Below are 24,482 nucleotides of genomic sequence, written 5' to 3'. Positions count from 1 at the left end.
ACCGACTTGCTGTTGTTTTTGTTGTCGCGGCAGATAACATTCCTGAAGAAATTTTTAATTCCGGCTAAAAATTCGGGACCGTTCTGGTTATGGGAACTGACTCCTTCTTAGTGAATGGCGTGCTAGGAGTAAAACCACTACCCATTGCAGACAAATAGCTCGGGTTAATAATACTTCCTGCTTGATTTAAACTAATCCAAGTAGATAAAACAAATGTGAACTTTCACTTGTTCCTGTTAATTATAAAATACAACTTTATTCAACCCAATTTACATAGTCAGTTTAAAAAATAAAAATATTGTAGATAAATACTTAAATATTTGGATCCTGTCAATAAAAGATAAAGATTCATTCAATAGATTTATGTGATGCATTCGTGTTAAGTTTTTCCTTTAGGTTAAAGTTTTGCATGCTCGCCCTAAAACTGGCGAAGAACTTCCTCAGAGGATCATTCTTCATTAGGGCGTGGCCCTTTGTGACTCGCGGTGTCACTACCACTTCCATGGCAGTGGAATTGTTTAATATGTTTACAGTTAATATGGCATTTAATTGTACAGCAAATGCGGCGTTTTGTCGTCTTTCCGAAGTAAATTTTTTGGTTTGCTCCAACTGCAGTTCCATAAACGTTTTATTATGGCAACGCTGATGCATACGACCCGACCACTGATCAACTGAGCCACTCAATAGCCAAGTATGAGAGCCAGTATATTCATCCAACCGCTGTTGTTTGTCATATTGGGTGGGTGTGGCAGACTGCATGTCCAAGCAAAAGATTTCTGTAATGATTTCGGTAATGGCTTCTAAATAATACTTAGCCCATAATTTGTATATGGTCATCGAATTATCTTCTTCATTGAGCGCTACGATTGTTCGTAATTCCGAACGCGAAGGTGTGAGACTATAACTCAATTTGTTAGGGTTATTGTTACTGCGTACGGTGCCGGTACTATTATTGGAAGCATCTGTTGGCGAAGGTTTGTCTGCTTTTTGGCTTGAGAAAGGGACGTTTATATTTACTGATTGAGCCAAACGATCAATAATTCTATAAAGTAGTGCCTCATATCGTTGAGCATCTGTTGAACTATCTACATCTTCGTATACATCACAAGCAAGGTTTAGGCATTTTCGAAAATACTCCAAATTTAGTTGAGATATAGACTTGCCAACATTATGGCTTAGAGCAAAAGCATCTTGTATACAAACACAACGATCAACCTAAAAAACGAAAATTTTATAAATATATAATTTGTATACGTATTTATTTTTGACTATATTTTCTCCTAATGGAAGAACTAGTGAATATTACTTTTTAATATATTCTCGCTGACCTGAATCGGTTGTAAAGGTTCGTTATTCACGATGGCCACAGCACGCAACTGATTATTATAGGCTGGAAAACTGAATAGACCCTTTTTAAACTCAATAAGTGGTATTGCTATCCCCAAAAATGGTGAGATAAGGAAATTTTCAAACTCAAAGCTGCTATAAAACTTGTAAAAGCCTTCAATTAGTCTTGAAGTTGTCAATTCTCGTGGTAAAGGAGATATTCTTTCTTGAAGTTGGTACGCATAATTCACACCCATTATCAAATTATCGGGAATATTCGCTTGGAGATCCTTAACTGATGGCAGCACTGCCGGTTGATTCGATTGTGGTTGTTGCAAATAAAATAATACCAGTGTAATAAGGCAATAGCTGGTCATATTCCCTCGACCAATTAATTGTAACTGCTTAGCCCATATTTTAAGGAACGTAATTAACTCATGAATTCTGTTGTCGAATTGCAGCAGGTCTCGCACGAATTTCGAGTTGCTCACACTACTGGGGCAAGATAAATTTATGTCCAAACTGAATCCAGTGGGATTGTGCTTACATTTGATGATCGGTACACGGGCTTGTCGAATCGGAATAACTTCACTGAAGCAGTTGCTACGTTGTAAAATATTATTGATACGATTAAATGTCCGGTGAGTTAAATTCACTGTTGTTTGAAAACCATTGGCATGCTCAATATACAAATCGATGTCACTGTCTGGAAATAAAAGGCATTTAAAATTAGAAATAAAATAAGATATCTTAATAAAATTGTATTGTTTTGCACATTCACCTCTCAAAGCTAAGCCAGTTGCAACAGACCCGAAAGGATGTACTCTTAGCCCTCTTAACGGCTGTAGTTCCTTCTCTAGACAAGCTTCGATGCGTTCATAAACCAAAATTAAGTTTCCGTCATTCATTCTGTGATGTTTAAAAATACTGCGAAGCTCCTGTCCTGGTTCACAGTTATGAAGAGCATTTAGTAATTCTTTTTTTAGTGATTGTTGTTCATCTGTCCTGTTATTTGCAAGGATTGCGTTGACTTTGGTGCGTAATGTCTTTTGAGGTCGTTTTGTTCTTTTAATATCATGCTGCAAAAGTTCGTGCTTCAAACATTCTTGGATATTATTGAATTTTTGAGGACATAGGGTACATTTAAAATCTGATTTTTTAGTGGCATCATTGTTATCATTAGAATTTGTATTAATGGATTCGGTGATAGCTGTTTTAGTCGGTGAATTACTCATCTGTAAAGTCGAATAAAACAATATCGATGTTCGGAGTTATTTTTTTTTGGAAAAGATTACTATAAATAGCAAGTAAATACAAGTAACTAAAACGACAATATTTTCTTAGTGCGTCGGTCTACAACTTTTTGAAAGTAGTCCTTAGATATGCACCCATTAATTCCCGCACATAATATAACATTGTTTGCGGAGCGATAAATTTCCATTCCGCCATGATCCATAGCTTTTCGGACATCTAAATATATCAGCAGCTCGCAATCACTACGAAAACCACTTACTGCATTATTCTTTTCATTATATTTGTGGTTGTCGTCGTACACGGCAAAGTGCACATATGTACGTTTCATAGTGCGAAGTCCTTCTAAGAGTATTCGTTCCCAATAACGGTAGTATGTGCCATGTACTGCTATATCAACTTCATCGCAGCTGTAAATGCGCTGAAAACAATGCGATCCTATTACATTGTCCAATGAGTGACCTTGGTTAGCACGTATCTCCCAAGAGCCGTCGATATTTTGTTTCAGCGTATAGCGGTTCTTCTGGTCCTTTTTTGCAATCTCTTGCAGTATTTTTAAATTAAAGTCTCGAGAAAATTTTGGATGTTCCAAAATGGAGTTGACAGACGCAAATCCGTCTGAACGTAAGGGAATTCCTTCCTGCACAGCTCCATGGCGCAACAGCCAAGAGAGCCGTTTACTTAATCGAACTTCGTTGGACATAACCGAATTAGTTTCTGTACACTATGTAAACTGAATAAACCGAGATTAAGCTACACTTACTATGTTTAATAATGTAAAAAAATTTTAGTGTGAATTAATAGACATACTTTTCCTTGCAAATTAGAGAATTTGTTTGTATTTATGCAAAATAAAAACGGGAATTGAGGAAGTCATGCTACCATTCGACGTTTTAAAACGTAAATACAAAATAAAGTAGCCAGACTGTGAAAAGATATTCGCTATAAAACATTGTGTTAGCAAACTGACTATGACCCGTTTTCCAAATATTTGGTTATAATGATAACGAGCGACAAAAGAGTCTTCGTCTGAACGCCATCTATGCTACTGATTCATCTTATAGATTTTACAGTTGACAGCTGTCATTTCATATTCTGGTTAGAAACTAATCAAGATTACTTATTTATGCTTAACAAAATAAAATAGAATAAGTACGACATTAAAAGCTGTTCAAAACATTCAAATTGCATTACGATCACAACTGTTTTTAGTTAAAGACTACATTTCAATAGAGAATAGCATTTGAACTCATTATATCAATTGTTTAATTAGAATCGAACTCAGTTTATGTAGCCCTACAAGTCAACTTTCGGTTAAGTAACTGGTTAATTTCCCAAGAGCGATATGAGATATTTCTGTTAAAAAGACAAAATTTGTTTAAAACATTTTTTTAACCCAACTTAACACAGACAAAAATGGTACAAACGCGCCATTTCCAAATTTACTGGTGGTCAATGTGGTGGGTTATGTCAAAATGGCTTTACATTTCCTGATGGGTCTACGAAAATTGTTCAATTCAGTTTAGTTCGGTGTGGCAACACAGATAAATGGTTGAGTGTCACTTAATTTTGTTTGTTTTGATTCCGTATTCTTTATTATTAGATAAAGTATTACGAGAATTAGATAAGAACCTTCTTGCATGGTTTGCAAGTTATGGTTCACTTCGGATAAAGAAAACAAGTTTTCAATTAATAGCTTTACTGCACTGTACTATAATGCGGCGTTTTACGAGGTGTTTGCATACTATTCGTTTGGAGTTGAACAACAATGTGAATTGCGGCCGTCTTCCCAGTTTAGCTAACTTTTGCGTTGTTCCTAAATCTACAGAGGAGCAGAAGGATGCTATTATTAGATCCGCAAAGTCTAGCACATTAAGGACTTCTTCAAAGTATGTTACGTCACAGCAAGTACGTAAATATGCGCCAACAACCAGCTCCATGACTGAAAGCGCATGTTGGAACTGTAAAGAGAAAGGACGTAAAAGTCATATGTTATGCTTGTCATGTGGCTTCTTACAAGATGTAGATATGGAAATTGTAATAACAAATCCGATTTATAATGATGTTCAGTGTATAATTTTATAATTGTAATTTTTCAGAACTACTTTCATTTACTTAACTTATCAAATAAGTTTTCGTTGGAACCGCAAGAGCTAACACGACGATTTAGGCAACTACAAACATTGGTACATCCGGACAAATTCAGCAACAAGTGTGTATATTTATCTCGATATCTGATCTACATTATCATTTGTTTTGTTTGCTATAGAACAGAGCGGGAGCAGAATAACTCTGCTGATTGGAGTGCCTTAATAAATAGAGCCTACAAAACACTGTCTGCTCCAATAGAGCGTGGTCAATATTTATTAAAGTTGCAAGGAGAGCAAATGCCGCAGGATAATAGTGCTTTGAACAAGGAATTTCTTATGGAAATGATGGAACTCAACGAGGAAGTGGCTGACGCAAAGTCCAGTGAAGATTTGCAGCGCCTAAATGAAGACATTGTGCGACAACTAAACGTAGCTGTAAAGGAGTTGAGCGTCAGCTTTGAGTCCAAAGCGTTGTCCGAGGCAAAGTCTTTACTAGTCAAAATGAAGTATTTACAAAGTGTGCAGAAGAGTATCAAGAATAAACTGCAAAAAATGATGGGTGGTTGAACTTTCAGCAGATCACAAATATAACGGTGTTCTTTGAAATCATCTTACTGGATGTTTGGGTGATTAATTGGTAACTAATACATAAATATTATATATAATTAAAATTAACGTGTTTTTAATATATGCTTTTTATTGCTGAGTTGGAATTTATTGTCTTATCTCTAAAGTTGTGTTAATTTAATATGCCGTCATTTATTGTTATCAACAAATCTGCTTTTAATATTTCGCGTTATTGTGCTGTCAGCGGGTATATGTAAATACATGTGCACAAGGTAAACATACAAGTTGAATAGATAGAAAACGTAAAGAAAGAGAGAAAAACAAAAACAATTATACGGCGGACATCAGCTGTTTAAATCAGTTTAGCAGCACAACAGAGATACTGACGAGACTAATTTTATATCGCTTAAAAGTGTTTCGTACTCGTGGAAAATAAATTCGTATGTGTAAAAATATTTTGTATTTGATTTCGGAGCATTCTACGAACTCGGCTCGTATCAATTAGGAGTATAAGAAAGATTCTTACTGATCTCACACAAGTGTATTGTATTTTATAACTTAATAATTCAATAACAAGGTTATAATTACCTGACTAGAGTTGCCAGTTTGTGAAAATCCAATCCATATTTATAAGAACGGTATTGCATTAAATTAATTATTATATTATATTAATATTGAGTGCATAAACGTACTTTGTTAGTGGCAAATATTACTAATTTTACAATTTACTAATGTGGTTATACATATATATATATATATATGTATATAATATGAATGTATGTATGAACTTGTACATTTAGAGCGTGTTGGATAATTTGGATATGCTGTTTCCGCCATTTTAAGTTTTTGATGTGCTTCCTGTCAGTTAACGACGTTAACGTTTTTATCTGTGTAAAATAAGTATAGCTTAGTTGTTTTTGTAGAGGTGAATACGCTGAAAAGGATGTATCAAGTTTGCGACGAAGTTTGTAACACCCAGAAGGCAATGTCGGAGACGTAAAATAAATAACAAATTTCACTTCGATTCATTCTGGCTTGCCAAAATGGTTGTCGGAGTTTTTAAGCAGCAAATTGTGTATTTTAAATGATATATGCACGTATACATATAACTTACTTAATTAGTCTTAAAAATTATATATTAATCTTTATTACACATTTTATTAGATTGCCATGTACTGATGTGTGTTCGTTAGATAAGATTCATTGCATTTGGCGTCCATATATCTAATACAACAATATTTAAGTTTAAATGAAACTACACTTGTCTTCAAAAGCACATAGGTTTGTAAATCAATCGTATTTTACTTTGCAAGTGAAGTTAGATTTATGTACATTTAAATCACGTGTGTTCGGAAATACCTAACAGATACTTGAAATGTTTTCGATAAATATACAGCTTTGATTTTTTTTAGATGTTTATCGAATTTCTTTGACAAGTTTTTGAGTGGCATACGAATGGCTGACACATTTTATTAGAAGATTTTCCTTAGCAGAAGCAGTTAAAGTTCTGCAGAAGTTTTTGAAAGCATTTTAACCTTGTAAAAAAACCAAAATTGTTAAAAAATCGTTTTATGAATTATTTTTCTAATTCCGAGAAAAATGTAATAGAGATTGTCTCTGGTTAAATAATACATTCTGTGTACATACATACATACATACATATGTATGTATGTACTTATGTATGTATGTGCATAGCTGTTCAGAGTCATCTTCAAACTTGTAGCAGCTAAGCGAGCGAGTAGAAAGCGGAAATCAACCAGATATTCAGCAAATTAAACAGGCTCCTCAATGTACAAATGATATACTTTCCGCTCAAAATTACCTTTAGTTCTTGCTATTAAAATAAAACTTTGTAAAAAGCGTTTTAGTACATGTACTTCCCCGTTTGCCGGCACGGTGAACTAAGCATAATTTAATAACAGGTTCTTTAGTATATACTGCAGTTGGCTGCGCGAAGTTTGTTTTATTAAATATATCAACTTTTATATTATCTGATGTAGTAATTTAGTTATTTGAAATTTTTTTTATATTGGTTGAAATTGCAAAATTATTTTTCAAAAAATAAAAACGAAAATATTACAAATAATTTTTGTCATTCTTGTTACATAATAAAATTTCCACATAAATTGGTGAGTGTTATATACATACATACATACATACATACATACATACATACATACATACATACATATATAAAAACATACTTGTAATTTCTTTACAAAGCTAATACATATGTACATGTATGTATGTATGTGTTCATATATTACATATATTTATTATGTATATCACATACATACATATGTACATATGTATGTATTTATATCTAAGCAAATGTTAAGCGGCGTGCAATTTTCTGATAGCAAATAAACAAGCCGTAATGTGTTTATTATAACTGTAATTTATGTTTTATATTTCCCTCCTTACCTGCTATCTGCTACTTAAAGCCACACATATGTACATACGCACATACATATGTATCTAAATATTTGCGCACAAGACAAACACTTCATTCAACACCGTCGATATAATTTCCCTGATTTGATTTTGATTGTTTATATCAGTTTAATATTTTTTGCTCTTCTCCATTAGCCGACACACGCACACAGCCACACATACGCACCCACACACATGCATTAGACAGCGCGCAAAATTCGTTAATCAAAACATTGCGCCCAATTAAAAATTAAAACTTGATTGGCATGTATGGCACAGCGCGCTGGAAGTGTTTATGAATTCAAGTGCTTAGCGCAGCCGCTTTGTCGCTGCACCGCCACACCAACCTACACATGCAAATCGCATACATTCATACATACATATGTAGCGCGCTACTCCAAGCTGCTTACCTGTAAATATTCAAAAATCCGCTACTCACTGTCACAGTCGAGCGTTGGAGGTGCGCTCCCGCAGAAGCCGTTTTCGCAAGTGCAGAAACGTGATTAAAAACTGAAAATTTCACGCGCATACATACATACACATACGCTTAGTTGCGATACATTTATTATTTACCGTTGGACGCCCTTGTAAGCCCAGCAATGCGTTTAAGTGCGATCTTTAGCGACGCCACTTCGGCGGTCAGCGTCACTGCGACAACAGTTTTGGCTGTCCTATCGATTTTATCCGTGAGTAATGGATCCGTGGCACGCAGCGGCGGTCCTCAGTTTGCCGGCAGGTACTTTGATATTAACGATGACGTAACGGTGAATGTCAATGCGGAGAATACCCGTCCCATTATCGGTATCCTGACGCAGGAAGTGTCGAATTTCGTGCGCCGCCATTATCCCGATAAGGATTACAACAGTTATATTGCCGCTTCGTATGTGAAATTTATTGAGGGCGCCGGCGGACGTGTGGTACCGATTTGGTAAGTACATGAGCGCTAATAATTTACTATTATTTAAAAACAACTGATAATGATAATTCAAATGATAGTTGAGTGATTTACCATACTGTAACGGTGCTGTTGACAACCGTATGTGCTCGTGTAGTTATTTATATTCCTCTGTTGACGTTACTCTTCTGATAACAGTGCAATATGTGAGCGTGTGCATACTTGTGTACTTGCGAGTGAAAATATGTATATATAAACATACATGCATATATACATATGTACAGATGTTAAAACTCTTTGTAAGACAGTGGTCATATTGGAAGAACGCTTTTTACCTCGGCATTTGCTTGAAGTTATATTTGATTCCCCTTGTTTTGATCTTTTTCTACAATCAAAGGGTGCTCCTACAAGTTTTACGTTGTCTTCGAATGGTTCCTGGAATCCATCAACCATTCGTGATCTAAATTTACTTGGTATCCGCGTACCGGCAGTGTTCAAAAGAAAAAAAAAACAAACTAATTACTTACACTTGGTGGGAAAATGGAAACGAACCCAGGTCCATCGTAGGGGTGGTATGTCCCCCTAGCAGCCGCTCTAGTTTTATTTCAATAAAATTGTTTTGATATTATCGTGACTGCACTGGGTTTGGTCCTGCCATATAAGAATATACATATGTACTTATGTATGTACATATATGTATGTATGCATACACTTTACATACTTAATGACCCTACCATATCACGCAACCACACAATGTATATATGTATTAATAATTAACGAATACATTAACAAAAACTTAAACAAGTAAGGACGAGCTAAGTTCGGGTGTAGTCAAACATTTAATAATTTCGCGATGTGCAAGGTTTAAGGCTATCCTCGAGCAAAAAACGATCTATTTTCCAGAGTCATATAAAAAATGAAATGTTTTACTCAAACTTTTTTTGATTCTAAAGAAACATTTTTACAAAAATTTTGTGAATTATAGGATATTATTCAAAATTCGGTTACTAGACGTTGTTGTTGTTGTCGTAGCTGCAGAAAATATTCCCGAAGTATAAATCGGATTAACTTGAGCATTGAAGACAATATTCTAGAGTTATTTTTCGTCTTTATTGGCGTCGACACCGCTTACGCGGTTATAACCGAGTTTAAAACAGCACACCAGTCGTTATTCCTTTTCGCTGTTTGGCGTCACTGAGAGATTTCAAGTGTAGCCAGGTTCTTTTCCACTTGGTCTCTCCAACGGAGTGAAGGTCTTCCTCTTCTTCTGCTCCGGCGGGTACTGCGTCGAATACTCTCAAACTTGGAGTGCTTTCATCCATTCGGACGAACTACATATGTCAATGCCGTCGTATATATGTACATATATCGTACAGCTCATCGTCCATCGATAGAGGTATTCGCTGCTGCCAATGCGCAAAGGACCATAAATTTTCCGCAGAACCTTTCTCTCAAAAATTTGTAACGCCGACTTACCAGATGTTCTCATTGTCAATGCCTTTGCGCCATATATCAGGAGGAATAATGAGTGACTTATAGAGTTTGGATTTTGTTCGTCGAGAGAGAACTTTACTTCTCAATTGCTTACTTTGTCCGAAGTAGCACCTGTTGGCAAGAGTTATTCTGCGCTGGATTTCCAGGCTAGCATTGTTGGTGGTGTTTATACTGGTTCCAAGATAGACGATTATTTTCTCCAAAAGCAGGTTGAAGAAGTCACACGAAAGGGAATCGCCTTGTTTGACACCTCGCTTAGTATCGATCGGAGAGGTCCTTTCGGTTACGGACGAAACTTTTGGTATTGCTCAATGTCAGTATACACAGCCGTATTAGTTTTGCGGGGATACCAAATCCAGACATAGCGGCATAAAGGCAGGCCGATTTCGACTAAATTTAGTACGTAGCATTCTTTTCACATTCTTATGTTACAGTGTGAAAATGGATGAAATCGGACTACAACCCCGCCTACTTCCCATATAACCTCATTTAAAATTCCGTTTGTTTCTTTAACTTTCCAGTACACAAATCCCAAACTGTTCAAGACCCTAGGTACCGAATATGTGAACTCCAGTATCTATAGTTGACTTTTGACCGAAAATATCGGTCAATGTGTGAGATATATAATTGAAATTCTGGGATAATCCTTTTCAATCAATAGTTTGTCTGTATGTCGAAAATGGATTGAATCAGGCCTCTACTTCCCTTAGCCCCCATATACCTAATATAAAGATAATCGAAGGTGACTTTGTACCGCATATATCGGTCAATGTGTAAGGTATATCAATGAAAATGAGAGAGCAAATCAACAAATGTGAGCGAAAACTTGAAACGAGACGAACATTTTCGGTTGCACCCGAACTCAGCCCTTCCTTACTTGTTATAGTTGTTATTTTTTTCGGTTTTACAAGTTAATCCAACAAGCTTATAAAGCTACAAATATAAAGGTGATATAATTCATCTCAACCATATTATTTTGATTACTCACAACTTAGGTGTTTTTTTTATGAATGACAATAATAATTTAGTTCCTGGTATAATATTATTGTTTTTAATAACAAGAAAAGCAAGGTTGGTATGTATGTATTTGAATTACAAACTGTTTTGCATTAGAAACAGAGTTCCATTGTTTTTCTCTGGTCATGATTTTTATTAATTCATACTTATTCTCTAAGTAAACATGAGACTTAATAATTACCATATTTTGCAATAAAATTAAAACAAAAACTATTTATGTTCGGGGAAGCCTTTTGAACACAATCATATATAATTACTTGCTTATAGTTGCTTGAGTTGTATGTAAGCTAATTACTAACAACGTCTCTAAGTCATTGACCTAGTGCTGATACGTAGGTTGCTATATATATTTCTGGCCTAATAATGTAAATAGGCATATTTATCAACGAAAATGTTTTTTTTTTTTTTTTTTTTGTCGATTGCTGTTTTTTTTCGGGCTCATACGCATAGATCCATGATTCGTCACCTGTGACGATCTTATAAACGTCTTTTGAAGCACCGCGATCGTATTTGTTCAGCATTTCTTTACACCAATCCGCACGAGCCTTTTTTTGAGCGATTGTCAAATTGTGCGGGATCCAACGAGAACAAACCTTTTTTACGGCCAGGTGTTCATGCAATATCGAATGTATGCTGGTGGGAGAAATGCATAGGCATGCCTCTATCTGAAGGTATGTTACATGACGGTCTTGCATTATCAGTTCACGTACGGCATCGATGTTTTCTGGCACAACGGCTGTTTTTGGACGACCTTCACGGAATTCGTCTTTGAGCGAGCGTCGGCCACGATTGAATTCGTTGTAGCAGTTTTTCACAGTGCTATAGGATGGTGCTTCATAGCCATACAAAGATTTTAGTTCATCGATGCACTCTTGTCGTGATAATCCACGTCGAAAGTTGTGAAAAATGATCGCACGAAAATGTTCACGACTTAATTCCATTTTTTGGCCGAGATGAATTTTTTAATTCCCTGTAAATAAAACAATTCACGATTAAATGACAAAACGTTCTGAGTGATGTTATGCTAAAAAATGTCAAACTTTCCAATGGAAATGTCAGATTGCACCTGGCAACACTTAGTGTTGCCCTAGGCCAGAATATATATAGCAGCCCTCGTATATTCATACAAGCTGGCTGGTGAGAATTTTTTATGGTTTTATTGAACGGATATGAAAATGCTGATTTAATAGCTAATCTTAGAACTAGTAAGCTTGTGTGTAGCCGTGCATTTTATACTCCGACTAGAGAAAAAGCGGTATAAACGGCCGTAAAGTCGGAAATGTTACAATGTGTATATTGGGCTGGTTAATGGTCTAAGATGATGGATTTTACTTTCAAAATTAGTCTAAACTTCATTAACAATGTTATGAAATACACACGGAATACCGTCAATAGCGACTATTACTTTGAAATTCCCACCTTTGCAGTGTTGTCCGGCTATGGGAGCTGTCAACACACGGGGCCTCTAAAATACGTGTGTTTAATTGTATTCTTAGATTCAAAAGTTGCAACTTAAAACTATATTTATACTGAACTAATACTATATATTCGAGTCAATGTTAGGCCGGAGTGAATGAATCACAATTATGCCATTAGTTTCTGTTCAGCCACCGCAACGAAATATTATCAAAACAGTGTCCGCGTCCGATCATTGGAACGTTCTCATGTCGGGTTATAGGAATTAGTTTTGTATGAAGATGTTAGTAAAAACACTGTTTGTCCGGTAATGGGAGGTTTTCGGGTATAAGGACTGTCCATAATGGGTATATAGTATATTAAAGTGCTTGAAGAGTTCAATGAAGAAATTTGTTTTGAATAGCTACGGCACACCTTCTATTTAAAAAATAAAACTTTTGTATTAATTGTTTTAAAACTGATAGGAAGGAAGGTAGGTGTTCATCCAACGACGCTTCTAGATTGTTAGATGGCCCATACTTAGACTGCCGGAACTAAAATCCCCTCGCCCTGCCATGTTCTCTCTGAACAACCGGTCTTGCTGAACATCAGCAAGAAAACCGAAACCATTAGTTGTGTTTCTTTGCCTATACAAAACCTTGCATCCGCATAGAAGATGTTTTAAAGTCTCTTCGTATTCTATCTCTTGTCAGCTTGTACAGTAATCGTTGTATGTTATTCCCAGTCTGCTGGCGTGTTTTTCAATTGTTAGGTACTAAATAGGTAGAGTGGCTGTCTAACGACGCACCCAAACCTTTACGGGGTCCATTGTGATACCATCGGGATTAATGTCCCCACACGATATTGGCTCCTTTCTGAACCATCCGCTGCTTCTTTTCTTATATAAAGCCTTACATTCGCATAGAATATATTTAAAATTCTCTTTCTTTTCCATCTGCTGACATCTTCTACTATAGTCGTTATATGGCGTTCGTAGACTGCTGCATGTCTGCCTATTAGACAGTCTCCTAGTTCCACTAATAGTTCGATCAAGACATTCTTTCACTATTTTTGATGAAACCCTGAGAGACTTCATAGATCTCACTATTTGGGCTTATGTGAATATATATATATGCATATATTCTTTGTCAGAACAAAAAGGCTTTATTTAATGATCGCGTTTAGATGACTTCAGTGATCTGACAGTTGGAGCCGATTATGGTATGTTGTTGAAAATATACCATCTCTTGTTCGTTTATCGTGATTGGGTCCATCCGTATAGATGCTTATCACTGTGTGATCGTCCACCTTACTCCTATACCACACTTCTCTGGAGTGGAGAGCAATATTGGGGGTCGAATTTAAGTTCTTTTCTAAAGGATTGCGAAAATCGTGATATTGATTAGAAAAAGGTATTTGCTATGTATATTATAATGCCCTTATTACAGGTGATTAATAGGAAGGATTCCTATAGCCTGAGAGTCGGCATCGCTGACAGTTGGGTTTTGAAGAAGTCTGTGAGCTGTAAATAAAAAAACAACGTTTAGTGCCTAATTTGACGTTGTTCTAAGCGCCCAACTGATACATTTAATTTTAAGAATACACAGCCAATCTAGTTTTGGCTACCAGCCTCCTTATCGGAGTTGGTGACTTTCAGCATCTTCCAATCTCCCACATTCCTCAAAGTTTCGAAACCCCTATCTTTACTCACAGAAGGGAATATTTTAGGACCTTGAACCCATTAAGTCAATCTTGCGAAGAGAGCATCCTGCAGTTTCAGCTCTAACGTTTTCCATTTTTCCTGAGTAATTTGTCCGGTCAATGCTTTCCATTCTCGCTGGCCACTGTTTCGCTTCCAGCGGACCGTTGCCATTCAGTTGCAATTCCTTCTTCGATTCGGTAAACATTTCGTGAAGTTTCTCCGACTCTTTATAGGTCATGTTTGCTTGCAAGCAAATCCTAGCAAAGCCTCCTTCACAGCAGAGATATGGTGACGTTTGGACTAATATGCCAGTCTGCTTTTTTTCCTTTTCGACATCCATACTGAGTTTTGTTTTGAGTGAACCTCTAACCCTAGCGTTTTATATTTCTCTATCAGGTACTTTATTAGCTATAGCTAAACGCATCCTGTCCTTCATTGTCGTCTTCAAAGCAAGTTAACAGGAAGAGGAGAATGGACACGTACAACTGTCTTAGCTAGACGCAGCCTGCTCTCCAGGCTAGAAGCTAGTCCAGATGCCAAAACGTGATGATGTCTGCATCGAGTATGTCCGCCGGCTCACATCCGACTAATCACTCAAGAAAATTTGAAAAATATACATAAATGTGTTGAGCAAGTCGTGTTTAAAGATAAACTGATGGAGCTGATTGAACTGAACGTCTACACTTTAGAAGGCTATAACTCAAAAACTATTTGAGATATCGAAAAATTAAAAAAATGCTTTTCTTAAATCATAAGTGTGCCTCTTAAGGTCTTAAGACATACTTGCTGGAGAGAAGCTAATCGGATTTTTTCTAAAATTATTATATACGAACTTTTTTGGTTGTCTAGTATGCATGACACCAGCAGCTGGCAGGCAATTCAAGGACAACCGCTTTGATCTTTGGTCTGGCGGCAATCAAGGTTGGGCTATTTTAGATACAATTGCGATACTATGAACAATATGGCGAAGGCTGTGTCGGCCGGCAGGGTTCACACTTTGAGTTGCTCAATGTTTTTATAGTGAGTACGTGCAAGCAATTTTCTTTATAAAATATAACTTCACAAATCAAAAGTATAAAAAATGCCGGTGTGTGTCTGCATTGCTGTAGCTTAGCGAATGTTTGGAAAGGCTTCTGCGCAGATATTTATCCAAAACAATGTGGTTATTAAACTAATTGGGTGTGAATTAAAGAAATCGCTTTTTGATATGCCAAAAGTGGAAGTATAATTATTATTTTTAGCCCAAACCAAAAAAAAAAAAACGGAATGAAGAAATCTATTTATTTAACAATTTTTTGTTGATGTTCACACTTAGGCACACATGTTTTCATAAGCAAAACAGCTTTTGTTTTTGAATAGAAAAAATCAAACACATAAACTCTGCTTTTAAATGATTTTTAATTCCTTCGATTGAATGCAGATTGCTTGCGACTTGCATACACATATATATATATATACATATATATATACTAAATATATAAATGCATATGTGCAAATAAAAGCTAATGCACACATTTCCAAACTCATTAGTTATTTGCATTTTTCAAGACCACAAAACAGAAGCACTGCGCTAATTTATTATATTTGCATAAATTACTTAGCGGTTATTCCTCTTTTGATCAATATTAAGAGAATATGCAAAGAGAATAAGAAATGCATGAGCACATGGCATCTGTTTAGGGTATTCTGCACAGCGTAAATGCCATCTTGAAAAAATTCGCAAATTGCAACATTGAACAAATTCATTTTTGTTTTCGTAAGCTTCGTCTTTATAGGCGTAGACACCGCGCCAGTCGTTCCTTCTTTTCACTGTTTGGTGCAAATGGGAGATTCCAAGTGAAGGCAGGTCCTTTTCCACCTTGTCTTTCTAACGCAGTGGAGGTCTTACTTTTCCGCTGCTTCCGGTGGGTACTGCGTCGAATACCTTCAGAGGTGGAGCGTATTCGTCTATTCGGACGACAAGATCTAGCCAGCGTAGCCGCTGTCTTTTTATTCGCTGAACTATGACAATGTCATCGTATATCTCACACAGCTCATCGTTCCATTGAACTCGCTATTCGTCATGGCCAACCATAAATCTTCCGCAGAACTTTTCTCTCGAAAACTCGTATCGTCGACTCATCAGATGTTGTCTTCGTTCACGCTTCTGTACCATACATAATAGGGAATTATGAGTGACTTATAGAGTTTGGTTTTTGTTCGTCGAGAGAGGACTTTACTTCTCAGTCCGAATTAGCACCTGTTGGCAAGAGTTATTCTGCGATAGATTTCAAGGCTGACGTTGTTGTTGATGGTAATGCTAGTTCCAAGATAGGCGAAATTATCGACGACCTCGAAGTTATGACCGTCAAGAGTGACGTGGGAGCCTAGTCGCGAGTTTGATGGCAGGAGATATTTCGTCTTGCTCTCGTTCACACCGGACCTATTTTCCTAATCCATTCTGGAGAAAGCAGAACTAACGGCGCGGTTGTTGAGGCCAATAATATCAATATCATCGACGCATGCCAGCAGCTGTACACTTTTGTAGAAGATGGTACCTTCTCTATTTAGTTCTGCAGCTCTTATTATTTTCTCCAGCAATAGATTTAAGAAGTTGCACAGTTGCGCGAAAGGGAATCGTCCTTCCCGATTCTGACGAAGCTTTTGGTATTGCTCAACGCCAGTTTACATAGCCGTATTAGTTTTGCGGGGATACCAAATTCAGACATCGCGGTATAAAGACAGCCCCTTTTCGCTCGGTCAAAAGCAGCTTTAAAATCGAGGAAGAGGTGGTGTGTGTCTTTTCACGCACCTTTTCCAAGATTTGGCGCATGGTGAATATCTGGTCAGTTGTTGATTTTCCAGGCCTGCAGTCACACTGATAAGGTCCAATCATTTCGTTGACTTTAGGCTTTCATCTTTCACACACTAAGCTCGATAAGATTTTATATGCGATATTAAGGAGGCTTATCCCACGGCAATTGACGCAGATTGTGGCTTCCCCCTTTTTCTAGATTGTGGATTGTGGAATGGCACAATTAAATTTCCATCATCGGGCAGCCTTTCCTTGGACCAAATTCTACAAAGAAGCTGACACATGCTCCTTATCAGTTCTCCGCCGGTAATCCGTTGGCCCCCGCTGCTTTGTTGCTTTTCAGAAGGCTAATTGCTATTCGAACTTCCCCATGGTCGGGTAATGGAACATCTGCTCCATTGTCATTCAGTGTTCCCTCCCTAATTTAAGTAAGCTCTGATCATCAGTCACTAGATCACGTCTTAGGTTCTACCAATAGTATGCTTCGGTCTTGAAACCTTCAGCGTCTCGCTTCCCTTTCCAATTTCGGTATCTATTCCATCCCGTACGTGTTGTGATCGTTTGTAACGTTGCTGTAGGTAGTCTGTTTTCTCTTCACTGCGACACGGCACTCCTCATCGTACCAGCTGTTCTTTTGCTTTTTACGAAAATCAATAGTTCCTTACTACTTTTGTATATCGAACGTAATTTTTATAATTGACTGCCTATATACAATAACTGCTGTAATACTCGTATATTGTATTTTTTACTCTTCTCACTTTATAAAAAATTATTTTGGTTAAAAAGTTGGATAACTCCTCCACGATTCCGGCTGCTTGGCATATCAGAAACAAATAAATTAGCGACGGTTTAACCTGTAAGCATATCTGCACGGAATGGACTACATATAGTATAATGAATTGAGAAGAAAATTGCGAATTTTGCTTTTTTTTGCTGTAAAAAAATCGAATTTTGGGAATTTTCAATTGACAATAGATCATTCCCTGCATTTATATGTGCTGCGTTTTCCTTACAAATTTCAAGTTATTCGATCAATCCATTTTTGAGATACCATATGGAGTTTGAAAAACGCAATTTTGAGAAAAGTGCATTTAAAGTTTCAAGTCCGCCACTCATTGCTCCGAACAGCCTTTTATTTATTTTTATGATGTCATACTTGCAGAAAATGCAAAGCGCTGTTTTCGAAATTTGACTTCCCTTAACCATTTACGGGAGGCGCTTTTCATTTTTGGCTCTTTCACTAACAAAAAATTGGCATTTTTTCTATTCAATATATTATACATATTTATTATTTTACTTCGTTGAATATTCTAATTTATATTTTTGTTATTGCAGGATTGATCGTGAAAGAGAGTATTACGAGGATATCATGTCCAAAATAAATGGGTAAGTGATTTTGCCTAAATGTCTCAATCCTACATTTGAATGTGATATATGTATGTATCCTTCTCTCCATTTCAAATCCTCCTTTCATCGTACTTACACTGAACAGTGTATTAATGCCGGGCGGTGCGACATACTTCAACCAATCTCACGGCTATGCCGACGCTGGCCAACACTTATACGACATCGCCATCAAAATGAACAAACGCGGCACTTACATGCCTATTTGGGGTACTTGTTTAGGATATGAGTTGCTGGTCTATTTGTCGGCCAACGCCACAGATTTGCGCACCGATTGTTCGTCGTCGGCACAAGCACTGCCATTGGAGTTCGAGAAGGGTTACAAGGAGAGCAGACTCTTTGCTCCAGCTAGCGATGAAGTGGTGCAGATATTTAGCACATATAATGTCACAGTGAATTTTCACATATTCTGCTTTACGAAGGAGGTACGTATTTAAGATTATGTATTTCTATGTATGTATGTATGACGGGTGCATGTATGTTGGTGGTTTTTGTATAATTCATAATTAATCTTGTTGGTCATTATCGACCAAACTAAGTGGCTAATAAAAGGATACTTTATTAACGACGAACTGGGCATTCAACTAATAATCCACTTTAATTGTTATAATGGAGAAGTTACTTTCGACATACATATGTACATACTTCATATTGTACTTTTTGTAAATTTGTGTCAAAAAATTTTAAATGTAACGTATACGCACTGTAGAGCGTTGTTGGTGCGAATGAGTTGGAAAAAAAATATGATTAAAGTAACGGTTAATTGTATGTTAGGCCTGCATAAACTACAGCTTTAAAAAAAGCTTGAGTTTGATGACAATTTAATTATTTTTCTAAGCAAGAGATATCCTAAGAAAAAAATGTAGGCGACAAGAAAATACAAATTCTGAGAAATTGTATTAAATAAAAAACAACAAATGTTTTCATTATGTTTTTGAAATGATTTCGGGCAAGAGGCTGAATTAATCCCACTCGAAAGGCCCAATTTTCGAATTTTTTGCAGCAAGGTGTCCATCGTCAAGGGGTTTTCTGCCGAGACAAGCGACTTCACATAATCTCACCAAAAATAGTCTAGCAGTCTCAAATCGCACTATCGCTATACTCAGCGATCGTCAAGGGGCACTAAAAGCGATCTCAGCTTTGAAGTCAAATCGCTATTAGCGGAGGTGTGTATAGGAAAGTTGAACCGTTTATCAGTTTGCAACCGTGTACACCTGGTTTCGGTGCCGGGGCATAAAGGGGTAGTCGGCAATGAGCTGGCCGATGAACTAGCCCTGAAGGGGCCAGAACCATGCATTGCGCTGGGCACCCTCACCACAAAAAAGTTGCTCCGCATAGAGGAAAGAGTGGGGAGTGGAACGGCAAGTTGCTACTAGGAGGTTACAAGCTACCAAGGTCAAGCTCCCCTGTGACAAATTCTGCCTCTTTGTCGCGGTCTATACTGGAGACTGTAGGCTCAAAAAACACTTGTCAAACTTGGCCATAGTTTCTTGCTCAAACTGCCTTTTGCGACATAGAACAGAAAACTCCAGAACATCTGATTCCAGATTGCCCAGCAATTTGTAGAAGCAGGCTTAAGGGCCTAGGATCCATCTACTTGTATGTGGACAGGGATCACATCACCTCAATCACCCCCACTAAGCTCTTGGAATTATTCAGAGTGCTGGACCTTTGTGTCCATATATGGTATAAAAGAAGGCACAATAAACCATAGGCCGCAGTGAAAAACCTCAATTATTTTTTATCGCACGCTTTTGGAGGCCAAACTATGGATCGACGGCGCGAGATAATGCGCTCACCAAAAGTTTCCTTCAATAAATTGATTTTTTCGTTGGCTGTATGGTATTGTGGATAGCTTCATTCTTGAAGAAATATGGATCAATAATTCAAAAACAAAGCAGTGACTTTTTGAGGATGTCACGGCGTTTCAAAAACGCCTTGGGTATTACAATCCAAATGCGATAATTTTGTTTCAAAATCGAAAGGCAACTTCAACGCTGAAAACAATTTTCTAGTGATTGGATTGCTGGCCAAATCGTTTTGGGTCCATTCACCGACGTGCTTGATGGTTTGGATGAACTCATTCGCGTCCTTTTTCTCGAAAATTGTTCGATGACTATGCTAAGTTCCCTTTCTATATCTTCATTCAAGCTTTATTTATGCATTGTGTGGTCTATGAAGAGATCTAATGGAATTTAAAATTGTGCAGTAGTCTAGAAATTGAAAAATGAGCACAACAAAGTTCGTCGATTTGTTGCTGATGTATAAGACATAGTAAAAAGATAACCGATACTTTAGCATTAAATTGCAGGCTTTATTTTATTTTGTTCATCAGCTTCTTGCTATTTGTAAGGTAAATTCGTCACCACGTTGCCACTTTCGTACAAACCCATGTCTCCATGGCAAAAACTGGGACAGTCGATTATCAAAAGTGTTCTCTAAACCGAAATTTTCACTATTCATTCACCATAGACTGGAACAGATCGTAATCACTTGGTGGCAATATACGACTTCCGGAGCTTCTGGCGAGTTACTATAGATGTGTAGCCTGACTTTTTCCAGACGGAACACAATTTCCATTCTATCATCCAGCTAGCCGTTTCTGGGCGATTGCGTCCTTCAGAGGGTCCAAGTGTTGACAGTAAAGGTTCACAGTTTGACCAAAGGCGAGCAACTTATAGTGCCAATCCTATAAAACTCACATCAAAGTCAATATTTGCCAATTCATTAAACCGATTAAACTGCACTCCGAATACACTACAGTCCTCTCGTACTAGCACTACTGTCAAATATCGCTTTGCCTTCTATTAAGAGCACATTTATTATGAACCTACTTTTTAAATGCGCAATCTCTCTTCTAATTTCGATTGTATAAAAACCTAGCATCACTTTACGCACAAATGTCAATTGTATTTGTGTTTGTGCACATTTTAAGTTTAGTCAAAGCATGGCGCGGAAACTCGTAGTATTGGCTGTAAGCTTAGGGATTTAATTAAATTGTTTCGTATATTTTTAGAAACCATTTGCCATTTTATACCAAAGGTAATTTAATTGTAAGGCTTTATGCACATTTATTTTTGGTACTTAGCTAAATTTATACGATTATGTAACGTTTTATTTGCTCTATTTTTAGACTTTTGCGGACCACGGCCTAAACAATTCGTGGAATGTGCTGAGCGTAAATCACGACTGGAATGGCGCGGAATTCATATCGACCGTCGAGCATGTCAAGTATGTGAAGTTGCGCATAAAGGTTGTTCGAATACAAGTTTTTTGGTTGTAAAGGGTGATCCATTTCGAGGTTCCCTACTTTTATTTTTTTTAAGAAAAACATATAAACTACAAATTTAATGAGGAATGTTTATTGTCATTCGAAAAAAATTTTTTTAGCAATTATTTTGTGAAGATTATCTCTTTCATATATGGCCGCGGCTACGTCTCAGATGGTCCATCCGTTGAGTCCAATTTTCGATGACTCGTCCGAGCATTTCGACTGGTAACTGGCGAAAGACACGCGTTATGTTTTATTCCAAATCATGAACCGAAGCGGGATTGTTCGCATAGACTTTACTTTATATATCCCCAAAGGAAAAAGTCCAACGGTATGATATCACAGGGTCTTTGTGGCCAATCGATCGGCCAAAACCTGAAATCAACTGTTCACCGAAGTTTTGTCTCAATAAATCCATTAATTGATGCGATGTGTGGGAAGTGACGCCATTTTGTTAAAACCAAATGTCGCCGAGATCACGGGCTTCAAATTCAGGCATCAAATAGTCGGTTATCATGGCGCGAAAAAGGTCGCTATAGACGATTACGTTCGCGCCTGCATCTTTTTGAAGATAATGGACATTTGATTCCGCTGGTCCACAAACCACACCAAACCGTTGTATGTTTTGGATGAAAAGGCAGGCTTTGAATCTCTTCAAGTGGCTCTTCGTGCCAAATGAGGTAATTGTGCTTGCTTACATACCTATTGAGCCGAAAATGGTCCTCATCGCTGAACAAAATTTGGCTCGAAAACGTCGGATCTTCTCGAAACTTTTCAAGAGCCCACAAAGCAAAGCGATGTCGTTTGGAAAGGTTGGGCGGCTTCAGTTCTTGTACAAGCTGTATTTTGTACGCTTTTCAATTTAAGATATCGACGTAAAATGTGCTAAGTCGTTCCATATGTCAGTCCGAGTTGCTGCGAACAGCGCCGAATCGAATCTCCACGGTCGTGGTATATACTTACTCTCAGCCTCGACTGCTATATTTTCTTCACTGCGTCCTGGACCTGGTCCTTACGATCGAATATTATCCTATAAAGAATGCTGGGTCTCAAAATCGGGGATGATATTGCTGCCTTCGATAAAAAATTCAAACTAATTTTTGTGCAAATGTTGTTTTTTTTTTTAAGAAACATGTATTTGAACAACCTTGTAAATTATTCTTATACATTGCTGCAATACACTTATAATTTAATTTATTGCAGATATCCATTTTATGGCGTGCAATTCCATCCTGAGAAAGTACTTTACGAATTCATACCGAATCGAAATATTACGCACACCTCACAAGCGGTTATCGGCTCGCAATATTTCGCAGACTTCTTTGTGAATGAGGCGCGCAAGAATCGCAACAATTTCGCAAATCGCACCGAGGAAACCGATGAACTCATCTATAATTACCAACCGGTGTATACGGGCGCTCTGGGTTCCGCTTTCGTACAACAGTATTTGTTCGAAGCAAGCATTGCCGCCTCAACACGCAGCGCCGGCACAGCCTCTACGGCCGGCGCCATACTAACGCATTGTTTGCTGGCGCTAATTACGCTTTTTATTTTGTGCGCTTGGAGGCGTGTATGACGTCATAACATCTATCGCGTTTTTAGGCTATTCGGCCATGAGGGCCGATATGCGTGAAGCTACTCGCTCGCTTTATAGATTCATTATTACTGCTATCAACTGCTCCCTAAAGTTCCTACATAGATTTTCCAATAAAAGCAGCTTCAAGTGTGTTCACACACACACACACGCAAAATCAATTAAAAGCAAAGAGGCATTAAAGGACGAAAATTCACTGCTGGCATAATTTAATAATATTTCGTTATTTAATTTTTCACATCTAAAAGTAAGCGTAACATAACAGATTCTTACTAAGAGGTGTCTCCTGCTTTAGCTAGTAAATTACATAAATACAAATATACACCAACAAAACATAATTTTATAAATTTAGATGGAATAGTACACAATTTTTACCGCTAAGCAAAATAGAACGCTCCACAAAAATAACTTTCCCCTAACAGCAATTATTGTAAACGATGCTTCTGCGATTTATATGTTCAGTGGCAAATCATCAATAGCATTATCAGTACAAAAAGTAAAGTAATAAAAATTATAATAAATAAATAAAAAATTTAAACTGTGCAGCAAACAGAATAATCAAACATTATTCCTTAATCGTAAGTATTATAATTAAAGTTAACGGGATATTATAAATTGTGACAAAAACGCACACGGAAATTGTAATTATATTCGCCGGGTAAATGATTTTTCAAAAAAATTTATTTTGCTAAGTTGGTCGGACTCTCCTCAATTACTACATATCCCAAATATGAGCGCGATCTGTCAACTAGTTTATTTACAGCAGCTGTTTAAGTCGGTACACCTCAGTAGTGCATTGCGATTTTTACAATGGATTAAAATACAAAGCCTTCTAAATTTCGTCTGACGGGTCGAGAGATGTTGAAGCAGGCTTACGGTGAAGTTTTATCAAAAACACAAATCTACAAGTGGTACAAAGCCTTCAAAGACGGTCGAGAGATCGTTGAAGACATGCCTTGTTTTGGACGACCTTCGACCTCTTCATCTGATGAAAATATTAAAAAAGCGAAGAATATGGTGGTCGTCAGACACGTGTTAGAGAGATGGCAAGAGTGCTCCACATCTCTCGCGAGTCCGTTCGAATGATTTTGGGGGATATTTTGAGTATATATATACATATATATATGATTCGTTTCGATAAAGCTGCATTTTTTTTCAAAAAAAGTACCGTAAACAGGTCACTTCGGACCTGCTTGGTCGTGTGAATTCCGATCCCAATTTCATGGCGAGCATTATAACTGCCTATTAG

The 24,482-nt window shown here is 37.2% G+C and overlaps 4 protein-coding genes across 7 annotated transcripts; 2 read left to right on the top strand and 2 right to left on the bottom strand.

Moving 5' to 3' along the window:
* Positions 1-221: 221 nt before the first annotated feature.
* Positions 222-3,430, bottom strand: LOC126763509 (terminal uridylyltransferase Tailor-like). Its single transcript, XM_050481067.1, has 4 exons — positions 3,341-3,430; positions 2,108-2,561; positions 1,329-2,032; positions 222-1,215 (listed from the first exon to the last, which is right to left on the bottom strand). Exons 2-4 carry the CDS (start codon positions 2,559-2,561, stop codon positions 349-351), a joined length of 2,025 nt encoding a protein of 674 aa, XP_050337024.1. The 5' UTR covers positions 3,341-3,430; the 3' UTR covers positions 222-348.
* On the bottom strand, positions 2,491-3,455 carry LOC126763513 (uncharacterized). The gene is made up of 2 exons (XM_050481075.1): positions 3,388-3,455; positions 2,491-3,310 (listed from the first exon to the last, which is right to left on the bottom strand). Exon 2 carries the CDS (start codon positions 3,278-3,280, stop codon positions 2,648-2,650), a length of 633 nt encoding a protein of 210 aa, XP_050337032.1. The 5' UTR covers positions 3,281-3,310; positions 3,388-3,455; the 3' UTR covers positions 2,491-2,647.
* A 709-nt stretch (positions 3,456-4,164) lies between these two features.
* On the top strand, positions 4,165-5,338 carry LOC126763511 (iron-sulfur cluster co-chaperone protein HscB). The gene is made up of 3 exons (XM_050481073.1): positions 4,165-4,614; positions 4,677-4,789; positions 4,847-5,338. Exons 1-3 carry the CDS (start codon positions 4,294-4,296, stop codon positions 5,232-5,234), a joined length of 822 nt encoding a protein of 273 aa, XP_050337030.1. The 5' UTR covers positions 4,165-4,293; the 3' UTR covers positions 5,235-5,338.
* A 259-nt stretch (positions 5,339-5,597) lies between these two features.
* LOC126763510 (gamma-glutamyl hydrolase A) lies at positions 5,598-23,971 on the top strand. 4 transcript variants are annotated; one of them, XM_050481070.1, is made up of 7 exons: positions 5,768-5,872; positions 6,399-6,515; positions 7,824-8,595; positions 18,300-18,350; positions 18,457-18,793; positions 21,502-21,599; positions 22,843-23,971. In XM_050481070.1, the coding sequence occupies exons 3-7, from the start codon at positions 8,267-8,269 to the stop codon at positions 23,213-23,215; spliced, it is 1,188 nt and encodes a 395-aa protein (XP_050337027.1). In that variant the 5' UTR covers positions 5,768-5,872; positions 6,399-6,515; positions 7,824-8,266; the 3' UTR covers positions 23,216-23,971. The 4 variants fall into 4 exon arrangements, with proteins under 4 accessions (XP_050337028.1, XP_050337027.1, XP_050337025.1 ...); XM_050481071.1 differs by lacking the exons at positions 5,768-5,872; positions 6,399-6,515 and adding an exon at positions 5,598-5,674; XM_050481068.1 differs by lacking the exon at positions 6,399-6,515.
* The last annotated feature ends 511 nt before the right edge of the window (positions 23,972-24,482 follow it).

This window comes from Bactrocera neohumeralis, chromosome 6, assembly GCF_024586455.1.
Source record: "Bactrocera neohumeralis isolate Rockhampton chromosome 6, APGP_CSIRO_Bneo_wtdbg2-racon-allhic-juicebox.fasta_v2, whole genome shotgun sequence".
In the NCBI taxonomy this organism is placed as follows: domain Eukaryota; kingdom Metazoa; phylum Arthropoda; class Insecta; order Diptera; family Tephritidae; genus Bactrocera; species Bactrocera neohumeralis.
Note: the sequence above shows the minus strand (reverse complement) of the source record. Positions and strands in the feature narration are given on the sequence as shown.